Source organism: Pocillopora verrucosa, chromosome 12, assembly GCF_036669915.1.
Source record: "Pocillopora verrucosa isolate sample1 chromosome 12, ASM3666991v2, whole genome shotgun sequence".
Taxonomy (NCBI): Eukaryota; Metazoa; Cnidaria; class Anthozoa; order Scleractinia; family Pocilloporidae; genus Pocillopora; species Pocillopora verrucosa.
Window position 1 is genome coordinate 12,632,307 of NC_089323.1, and position 11,243 is coordinate 12,643,549.

An 11,243-nucleotide genomic window follows, 5' to 3' on the forward strand; every position below is an offset into this window, starting at 1 on the left:
AGTCCAAGACGACTTTGTTACTTCGTGAAAGATGCTTGAGAATGTTTCATTTCTCAAATTTTTTTTAAAAATTAGCCGTCTCATCAATATTTAGGACAGTGTCCGGACAATTATGGGTAAATTGAGAACGTATGCTCTGTTGTCTGTTAATCCAATTTTGAGCCCTTCAAATTTTAAGTACATCGCCAAAAATTCCGTAAGAGGTTAGTGATGACATTTCCGTTTACGAATATCTATTCTAGTTTGGGACATAATTATTTTTGCCGGTCATTTTACACATAGTATCTAACAGGAGCTCCTCCGATCAATATGCTGCAACGATCATCGAAATATGATAAACTAATACTTGAGCGGTTACGCCATGCTCAGAAAAGAGGACTCCAACACCTTTACATGTTTTTCAGATCAAAATGAGAAACCATTGTAAGCTTGAAAATCCTTGAGCAACGGAGAAGGTTTAGTGGGTTATCATGGCAACCCACTTAACAAGTGTTTTATATAAATACATTAATAACGTGCCCTAAAAATCTTTATTTCTGCTTTTGAATAATCTCGCATTAAAATAAAAAGCTTAAAAATCATCAGAAATGGAAAATACGGTAGATATAGCGTTCTATTGTAACCGAAAAGGAAAAAAAAAAACTCTAGAAATAATAAAAAAAGAGAATCATACATAAATTCAGTGTTATTGAATTATTCTGAATTAATTTTGGTGTAATGAAAAGATTAACATCCAAATTTGAATCTAAAACAAATCTTGAAAGTCTCAAAAAGCTTCAAATGGGCAGTGCACATCTCATAGTTGCAGATGTAAGATATCAAAAAAAGTCCACTGGTCTAATTTTCATTCCAGTTGAAGAAGGAGCGCTGCCCTTGGCACTGGTAGGAACTAATTTTGCCCACTGGATATCGGCCCAGGTTTCATTTCCACAACGCCGATAAATACCGTTGAGATTTGACCAAACAGCACAATCACTATTGTTGCCATACCACCAGCCTCCGCCTCTATTTTGAGCACAATTGGCAGGATCTCTATCCCAGGTACCAAAAACGAGATCTCTGTGAGGACCGAGGGAATCATAAGAAACAGTCGCATCTGTTCCAAAACAACAACAACAAAAAAGGAATTCCCACTATATTAGGATCAAGATAACGCCTGTGAAGCCTCAGGCTTGATTTTTGTCGTAAAAAATAAACAATCAAACAGATGTAAACTCGGTTTAGACAATAGCCCTATAGCGTTTCGATGAAATAAATTTCTCTTAGCATTAGATATCATAAACAATAATTTTAATGGCTTACGGAAGGACAATTGATTAACTTTATCGATCAAGGTAGGGAAAAATATCAAACTTTTTGGATAGATCGCAGTCGGGTAAATGATCAGATCTGACATTTTTTCTAAAGCCAAGTTCAGTTACTGTTTTATCTCTAACAGTTACGGAAGCAAACTATCCACGAAGGAGCGGGGACCCAATTATATATGAGTAGAATTAACAGCAAAAATAGCCAAACGGCAATAGGTAGGAACAAACCATTTTTTTGCAGGTTACGTGGGAGCCCCTAGATGATGAGATGGAAAAACTATGTTAAAGACCAACGATGGGTGATAAAAAAGGTTGACTAACTTGTAATATTGCCAATGTACAACCGGTATTTAGATGTCTCGGTCCCAATCCCAAACCAGTCATACTCAGCGTGAATAGTTTTGCCAGTGGTTACTCCTAGATCTACTCGAAGCATGTTGTTTGTCTTGTTTCGTGTCAGGCGGTCTATCTTGTTCAGTCCGAGCCAAAATTCACCGACCAAGTTACCGAAACCATGTTTGTAGTCATCCCATGTGCGGTTAAAATCAACAGAGCCATCCATCCTCTTCTGGATCACTGTCCATCCTCCACCGGCTGTAGTTTGGTCACAATATACATTGAAGGCGCCTGAACCATCTGGGTCGATCGGGTAAACGCCGCTGACCCTTCGGCCGGATTTGTACAGCTCGGCACAGTTTTTTGCTTCCATTAAAAAAAAAAAAAAAAAAAAAAGGAATGTAATACGTGTAAACATAATTTTAAAAATTGCGTCCCAACATCTCCTCTATTCGACCTTTGTTGCGCTTGCTAAAAATAGTCTACCGCCCATACAAAGTTCCAAACACGAAAGAAAATTTATAAATAATACGCTCTTTGCTTCTCAATATCCTGCTACACCGCAGCTTGACAAAAATGTGAAAGGCGCCAACATGGCTGCCACGTTTTCTGGAGCTCTTCGCCTATCTACCATTTTTGGTGTTCTTTTCGTTTTGAATGCTGCCCAAGAATGCTACAATTGTCACTATAGGAGGGCTGAAAGTCCTTGGCTTTTCAAACATATTTTATCCAAGTTTACTACTCCTAAATTTAGAGTTCGCCGGCCGGTGGTGTTGTGGGGCGTCCATGGTCTAACCTTGCTTGCAGTACCGGAGAAATATATCACGCTAGATATCACTATAGATATGGACGTAGAGTCACAACCGGGTCCAGAGATAGACAGGAGTTTCGGAGGAGTTAATAAGAACTACCCGATGTTAATGCGAACTAAGCCAGCGTCTTTGAAATGCTCTGAACTCTTGTCTCTCCGAAACAAAGCTTTCAAGCCATCTCCGGCCGTTCTATCTCAGTTCAAGTCACTCGGCATTCTGAAATACCGTGGGCAACATAGTGCTCGAATCTCACGATCCATCTCAACCAAGAAAATCCCGGTGATGCAAGGCCGCCGTTTCATCAAGGCTGAAGGTCGGAAAGTGGATCGGAGTAACTTAATTAACATTCCGCGTGTCAACACAACCGACAAAACATCCACCTCTAAATCAAAGGGTTTCGCTGTCCCAAAATGTTTGTTTACGAACATTTGTGGTTTGTCGAAAACAAAAAATCGTGTACGAGCACCTGTGGCTCTTGAGGCTGACCTGAGATCTCAGGATATTGATGTGTGTATTGTCAGTGAAACTCATCTTTCCACTAATATGCCGGACGCCGTGGTGAATATCCCAAATTACAATGTGTTCAGGCGGGACAGAGGTTGGGCAGACTTGGACAAAAGGAAAAAAGGGGGTGTTGCGGTCTATGTGAGAGACAGTCTTAAAGTCTTGGATGTCTATCGGTCCAATTTATATGAATTTATTGCTTTAACAGTGCAGTTGCCGTCCGATCACATTATGCTAATTTGCGGCCTGTATAATCCTCCCAAGCATAGCTACCGGGATCTCGACTTAATTAATTATATAATATCTTTTGTGGACATTGTGTTGAACAAACACCCAGAAGCGGCTATTGTCTGTGGTGGCGATGTAAATCGTTTGGATATGCAAGAATTTAAGGCTTTGTCTGGCTGGGATTTCGTGGTTGATTATCCCACGCGGGGTAACGCGTGCTTGGATAACTGTATGACCAACCGAGCGGATCTGTTCGGTCAAGCATATTCCATACATATGCTTATTAAGACAGACCATGAAGGCTTTGTTTTACCGGCGGGATTAAAGCTTAAACCTATGCGCCGCAAAGTTCTTGTGCGGGACTGTAGGGAACATCGGAAACAGTCATTTTATATGGCACTCACTGCGCTGGACTGGAGTGACGTCCTCAATGAGGTGGAAATAAACAAGGCGGTCGAGGTGCTTGAGGTAAAGATTCGGGCAGTGATGAATAAGTTTATGCCGCAAAAATCTGTACGCATGTCATCGCGTGACCCAGTTTGGATGTCCCCATTAGTCAAGTGTATGCTGAGGAGTAAGTCCCATATATCTTCAAAGAATAAGGAACGCCTGTCTTTATTTAATAAGCGCATTTCTGAGCTGATAACCGAGAACAGAAGAAAACTGGCTGCCATTGGTAGCGGTGAGTGGTGGAAGGGCGTGGACGCCCTATCGCAGCGTCGCAGGTCATCGTTGATAAATTTGGACAAGAACTCTCTAGTTCGTCTGAACGACTACTTCGCCAACCTGTGCTATGATGACACTTACGTTAGACCTAGTGATATGGATATCCCGGACAGTGTAAAGCCCCCGAAAATATCTGAGCGGTGTGTCTGGAATACCTTAGCTCATGTAAAGAAAACCGCAACGGGACCAGACGACCTCCCGTACTGGATCTGGAAAGACTGTGCTGAGCTACTCACACCAATCGTCACTCACGTTTGGAATCTGTCGCTGTCTACTCATACATGGCCAGACTCCTGGAAAAGGGCAAATGTTAACCCTCTCCCCAAAGTGAATATGCCTATAGAGGACTCGGACTACCGTGGTATTAATGTTACTCCCGTTATTGCCCGGTTGTTTGAGAAGGTCGTGTATCGTACACAAGCACAGTCAGTCATTGAGAGCAACCTGAGCCACACCCAATTTGCATATAGACAGGCGGGTAGTTGCACAAATGCCTTGCTCGCTATCCAGCACCAGACATACAAGTATTTAGATAGTAGTGACTATAGCGCAGTGCGAATTTTTACCATGGACTTCAGTAAGGCTTTCGATTTTGTGAACCATGCTATTTTGTCTGCCAAACTGAAACAGCTACCTCTAAATCCGTACATTATCAATTGGTATCATAGTTTCCTCTATGCAAGACAACAGCGTGTTGTTAGTTATAATTTTTTAGGACAGTGGAAACTTGTCAATAGAGGAACCACACAAGGTAGTGTAAGCGGACCGTATCTTTTTAATATATTTTTGAACGATTTGGAGATTTTTTTTAATGGTTGCCCTGTGCTTTTTAAATATGCCGATGATTCCACTATTCTTTCGCCTATCACTAGGAATAGTGACCCGTCTGCCGACTTAGTAGGACAGTTCTTAACATGGTGTAAAGACAATAGAATGGTCTGCAACCCTTGCAAATGTAAAGAGCTGGTTGTTAGAAAGAAAAATCATAATGTACTCTACTCTCCAATTAATAATATTCCCCAATGTAATAGCTTCGTTTTATTAGGAGTAACTTTACAGAGTGATGGAAAATTTGATGAGCATGTAAGAACTAAGCTTGTCAAAGCAAACAAGTGTTTACACGTCCTACGAACATTGAGAAAGGAACATTACTCTCAGGCAGAGATTGATCATCTTTTTATATCGATTGTTTTGGCTAATTTTAGCTATGCACTTTCAGTCTATGGGGCATCTGAGTCCGATCTTACGGTTGTACAAAAATTTTTAGACCGATGTCATGAACGCGGTTTTATCTCATTTCCAGTTTTTATCAAGAACCTTTTAAACAAACAAGACAGAAATATTTTGAAGAAACTAAAATCAACGGATTGCCACCCCCTGAAAGATATCATTCCTGTCCAAAAGACATATCTACACAATCTCAGGAAAAAAGGCTGCGCGCGCCCGAAAATTAATACACAGCGCTTTATGAACACATTTGTAAATAGGTTGATATTTAAGCTCCATTTATTGTAATGATATACTTTTTAATTCATAATATGTATGTAGATTTCTGTAGTTTTTTCAATTCATTGTAACATAAGATATCAAAAGGACGTAAAGACAGCAGAGTGGCAATAATTCTTAATAAAGAAACCACAACTTTTAGTTTGCAAGACATGTTTCGACATTCTTATGTCATCTTCAGTTGTAAATGCGATTTTAACGGTTGTACATTTGAATTTATATGAGATTACGTTACAAATTACGTCATATTGTTTACGTTACAATTTGAATATTAAATACGAAAAAACGTGACATAGCACGCGCCAGATGGGGAAAGAAGGAGAAAAGAAAAATAATGATCATAATAAGAAAAATTATTATGATGACAGAATCAAAAGGAAAGAGACAACTCTAGATGCTTCAATTGCTGATTAAGGATGGGTTTGTCCCACTTAATATGCAATGCCTCTTTGATCTTAATTTTGTATTTCGAAGCGGCAGAATCTAAAATGGTGAAACATTCTGTACCACAAGAGTCGAGACAGGCCTTTTATGATTGTAGGTGCTTGTAAATGTGTGAAGTTTTGTCAGACAAGAGGTGCTCACGAACCCGTGTACAGATGTGGCGAGTGGTCTCACCAATATAACTGGCATTACAGCCAGCACATGAAAATTTATAAACGACACGCGAACGTAGACCTGGTGGTACTGAATCTTTCACACTGAACAAGTTTCTGAGCTTAAACGTATTGAAGACTAACTTAATATCTAAATCAGGTCTACAATAACGTTTCAGTAGATGCCTTAATTACTATCCATAATTACTAGCGTCTACCGCAAGAAGACGTTTACTGGTCTTCTGACGAATTATTTTAGCTTCACTCCTATGATGTACAAATTAGGTTTAATAAGAACTTTGGTTGACAGAGTATATAAGATCAATAATTCCTGGGTTGGTTTCCACAAGGATGTACAAAAACTTATTTTCTTGCTACGGAAAAATTGTTTCCCTTCCAGCGTCATAGACAGGATTATCTCAAGACATCTGGCCAAGAGCTATAATCCTTCTCCCACGCATAACGCCACATTAAACTCCGGAAACCCTTCTTCGCATTATTTTAAACTTCCTTATGTTGGGCGGTTTTCTGACATCGCTCAAACCAAGTTAAGGCATCTACTGAAACGTTATTGTAGACCTGATTTAGATATTAAGTTAGTCTTCAATACGTTTAAGCTCAGAAACTTGTTCAGTGTGAAAGATTCAGTACCACCAGGTCTACGTTCGCGTGTCGTTTATAAATTTTCATGTGCTGGCTGTAATGCCAGTTATATTGGTGAGACCACTCGCCACATCTGTACACGGGTTCGTGAGTACCTCTTGTCTGACAAAACTTCACACATTTACAAGCACCTACAATCATCAAAGGCCTGTCTCGACTCTTGTGGTACAGAATGTTTCACCATTTTAGATTCTGCCGCTTCGAAATACAAAATTAAGATCAAAGAGGCATTGCATATTAAGTGGGACAAACCCATCCTTAATCAGCAATTGAAGCATCTAGAGTTGTCTCTTTCCTTTTGATTCTGTCATCATAATAATTTTTCTTATTATGATCATTATTTTTCTTTTCTCCTTCTTTCCCCATCTGGCGCGTGCTATGTCACGTTTTTTCGTATTTAATATTCAAATTGTAACGTAAACAATATGACGTAATTTGTAACGTAATCTCATATAAATTCAAATGTACAACCGTTAAAATCGCATTTACAACTGAAGATGACATAAGAATGTCGAAACATGTCTTGCAAACTAAAAGTTGTGGTTTCTTTATTAAGAACATAAGATATGTAGTTTTATCTTATGATGGAATAAAGACTAAAGCTTGAACAGAAGATTGCATAACATAAGAGTTCCGCTGCGAAATGATTGTCATCTAGAATCGCAAGATTGATCTCTTAAACATAAATTGACATCGCCATCCTGCACAATAAGAATCTTGTGATGAAATGTGCCATGCTACACAATGTAATAACAAAGAAAAGATGGAATTATCTGAATACAAGTGAGCGAAGAATATCTTGCTTACATTTCATTGGTGTTCTGTTCTCTGTGAGAATGTTGATCTCAAATCGAACTTGAGTGAGTTCCTTCATTATTTCTTCCAAGCAGACGACAGTGTTCTTTTGGCAATCTATTGGGGCTGCAAGCGTTGATAGAAGAATTTGAAAATTGACAGAAAGAGCCAGAAACAGCCAAGCCGAACCTGGAGGAAAGAAGTCATTATGCGGTGTGAAGTCATTCGAGCTATATAAGTGAAGTTATAAAAAGAATGCCGAGTTACAGAATGAAAAAAGCAACAGACAAACAATTTAAGAAACTATGGGTGCCTTTGATTGCGATTCTGTATTTATATTTTGAAATCCGGATTTCAGGTTTAGCAATATAACATTAAGAGGCTGAGAAATCTGTCCTCAGTCGTTTTCATTAATAAATCGAACACCAGATATCACAGGCTTCCCTGACGTGACGACAAACTTTAAATCCTGTAAGCATTGTTTACTTTGAAATCTATCTATCAGTCATTTCACTTCATGATATGATATGGTATGACGAGAAAAACCTGGAAGCATGCATGAGCGCGGTCGTTCGATTTGTTATCACTCGCGTGATTACGGACCGAATTGGACTCCACTAGGTCCTATTACCATTACAAACTTACAAACTCAAGGTGGACACAGATTGCAAAATGGACCATTGGGATTTCAAAGAGAACAATTTCTTACTTCGAGTCTGATACTGAATATCATCATTTTCAACTATGCCAGAGTGTTAGAAGTTAAACTTTAGTGGTTACACATCTCAATTTTTCTTCTCGTTAAGGAAATTCTTGTTGGAGAGGGCTTTGACACCTCTCCATTTTTTAATAACTCTTAAGAGGTCTTTTCATAGACATTACTCGGCAGCTTCTGCTAGTGTTGAACACTTGTTGAAAACACTGAGACATTGAGACAGCACTAACTGCTTTCCAAAGGACCAGAAATGTAACGCTTTGTTATACATCCAGAGGTCAAACGTAGTAAAAAGGCAAAACATAAAGCATTAACGACAGTACAGCTTTATTTCTCGTACACACTGCAGATATGCCTTTGAAGAACCGTATTTCCGGAGTCCTTTTGCTGCATAAGTTTTCGATTGGTTTTCAAAGAAATAAACAAGAGCTACTCTTTTAGCCAAAGGCTGCTTAACTACATTTCTAAGAATAAATAGCGAAATCGCTAGAAAGTCCAAATTGGAGCGTTTCAAGAATGTCACGCCTCTATCACACCATTGGCCTCAGCTACGCTCTGATCACGTACAAAACCTGAACAATGACCGCATACAATAAACGCATCCTGATCAGGACACATTTTAACTAATGAAAGTTCCTGTGATTACTAATCAGCCAATCATAATCGTCTTGGAGCAAGGGAATGTATGACAGCTAACAATCATTCCTCAGAGATGGCTATTTACTATCTCGTATCCACTAACCGCGAATATGTCAATGCCACTTGCGATCACCAAAGCGGAAAAATAATCGAGAGACGAATTCGTTCTACATAGTAAAAGTGATCAAGGGTTTTTTTTTAACCGAGCGAAGGAAGTGATCGACGAAAACCTTCGTTTTAAAATCCTGAACTGAATTTCTGCTCCGTACGTATGAATTACGAATTTCAAACTTACCGAGACACGTTTTTGTTTCGACGCTTAAAACTTTAAGCTTATCCTTAAGCATTCTGCATAATTACTAAAGGTTATGCTGTGTGTTGGGGAACAGGAGGAAACCGATATTATGGCTGCTCAAAGGGAAAATTTTCCTGTGGTCTCGAGAAATTGCAGGTAACTAGCATTTCTTTCTGTTGTGGCTCGAATTTTTGGAGAACATAAAACCCTAAGGTTGTTAGAATCTTTTTCAATACCACTTACCTCTATATTGCTACTAAATATGAAAGCTGTTGCCATGAAATCGCCGCATCTTTTTTTTTTTTTTTCTCAAAACCGAATGAACTTTCATTGCTGAAGCCTACATCGGTTTTTTTCAGATTAGAATATTACTTTTACTTCACATGCTTTTTATTCTCTTTAACATAAATTCTGATTCAAGCTGTCAAACGATTCCAACTGGAAGCACGCTAATTCAGAGTCATTTCTTCGCCGTGATGCTACTAAGAACAATTGATAAAGTCAAAACGAGTTAACTTTGTGAAATCTTTTAAGTCGGTACTGTGACGATAAATTTCTCTCCTTGCATTACTTTGGCGTTAGTTTTTCGGTCGGCGAGGTAAAGTTTCTCTTCGTTGGGCGATTTACTTCGAACTGCTTGAGTGAACGAACAACTTTGGACTTTAGACAGGCCAAGAGAAATTTTACAGGACTTACTTTCTCTTATCTTGGATGCCTCACAATATAATTATACGAATGTAATTCAGTGTTAATCCTGAGTTAAAATGTTTAAAGTGGATTTTTAAAGTAAATCGTTACTACACCTTCCAAGCTACTATCCTCGTTATAATGTTTTTACACGAACAAATCAAAAACAAGGAAAAAAGAAAAATGGGAAATATTTAAATCTTAGGCCAGGCAAAATTCGGCACGAAGGGCCAATTATTTACATGATACTTTGAAGGAAGCTATTTAGTTATACTTCACCACCAGAGTAAAATTTCGACGGACTGCCTTTCATCAGGTAAGCCATCAAAAAACTTTCTGAAATGTCTGGAGCTCGAGTTCTGTTCCAAAAAATGGATGACACATGGTGGACTTTTCAAAAGTTCTTGCTGTGTGCAAGATTAGGAGTGGTATGGGTTGAAAGTTGGTACAACCCTTTGCCTCCTCAAATTCAATGCCTTCAGCTTAAATGTCGTGAATGTACAAAAGTCCTCTATTTGAAAAAGTAAGCATTACATCTAAGCACTGATTCAGTTTTTGACAAACCTATCCATAAAAGGCAAATTGTATATCAAAAAGCAACATTTCACATACCTATTCCTTGTTGAATGCCTCTCATTGTAATTGTTCGGAGGTTGTATGCAATGTTACTCAAAAATGCTGCCAAAAAGTAATAGTTGTGATGACGTCTGAAATGAAAATTGAGCAACTTTAAAGAAAATGTACGGGTGACAAGGTTTTGTCGAAACTGACTGGACTCAACTTTCCGCTGAGTTTAAGTAGCTGACAGAGCTGCGTGCACATATGTTCTATGCACCAATTCCTTTATGAGTTGTGAAATTCAAGCACTTCTGACGATATTAATTGCATCAATCGATAGTGGTCGTCAGGGGTTCGAGAACTTACTAGTTCGTGAGAGCTGCATGTGGCATTAAGGAGAAATATATGCTCGGTTTCAAATTCGATTAGGGGATTTGTGACTAAATGTGAAAATGTCGTTAATCCTCCATACACCGGATTCTGAAACGGTCAAGACTTAGCTTGATGTAGACCGGCTTAAGAGCTACGAAATAAGTTTTAATCGTATTTATAGATAATATCTATAAATATTATTTCAGAGTAGTCGTTGCGTATCACAGCAGTGGTCTACAAATTATTGTATGAATAACTAAGAATATTGCCATGAAAATATATTCCTTCTGCTACAATAAGTAATTCCAAACGGCAGGAGTACGATAACCGTCTTCTCAATGGAGGATGACTCTAATGACGGGGTTGAAATTGCGCTAGGTACATTTTGAGATTTAACTTGTTTTTCTTAAAAAGGAGTAAAGTAAACATAAATTCCAATTCCGTACGAGTGCCAGTAAAAGACGAGATGAACTATGGTACTGAAATGCTAAAAGTTCCTTCGAA

General features: G+C 38.7%; 1 protein-coding gene across 1 annotated transcript; it reads right to left on the reverse strand.

The window, feature by feature from the left end:
• Positions 1-800: 800 nt before the first annotated feature.
• Positions 801-10,453, reverse strand: LOC131783688 (angiopoietin-related protein 7). The gene is made up of 4 exons (XM_059100448.2): positions 10,422-10,453; positions 7,486-7,662; positions 1,629-2,009; positions 801-1,096 (listed from the first exon to the last, which is right to left on the reverse strand). The coding sequence occupies exons 1-4, from the start codon at positions 10,444-10,446 to the stop codon at positions 819-821; spliced, it is 861 nt and encodes a 286-aa protein (XP_058956431.1). The 5' UTR covers positions 10,447-10,453; the 3' UTR covers positions 801-818.
• Between the last annotated feature and the right edge of the window lie 790 nt (positions 10,454-11,243).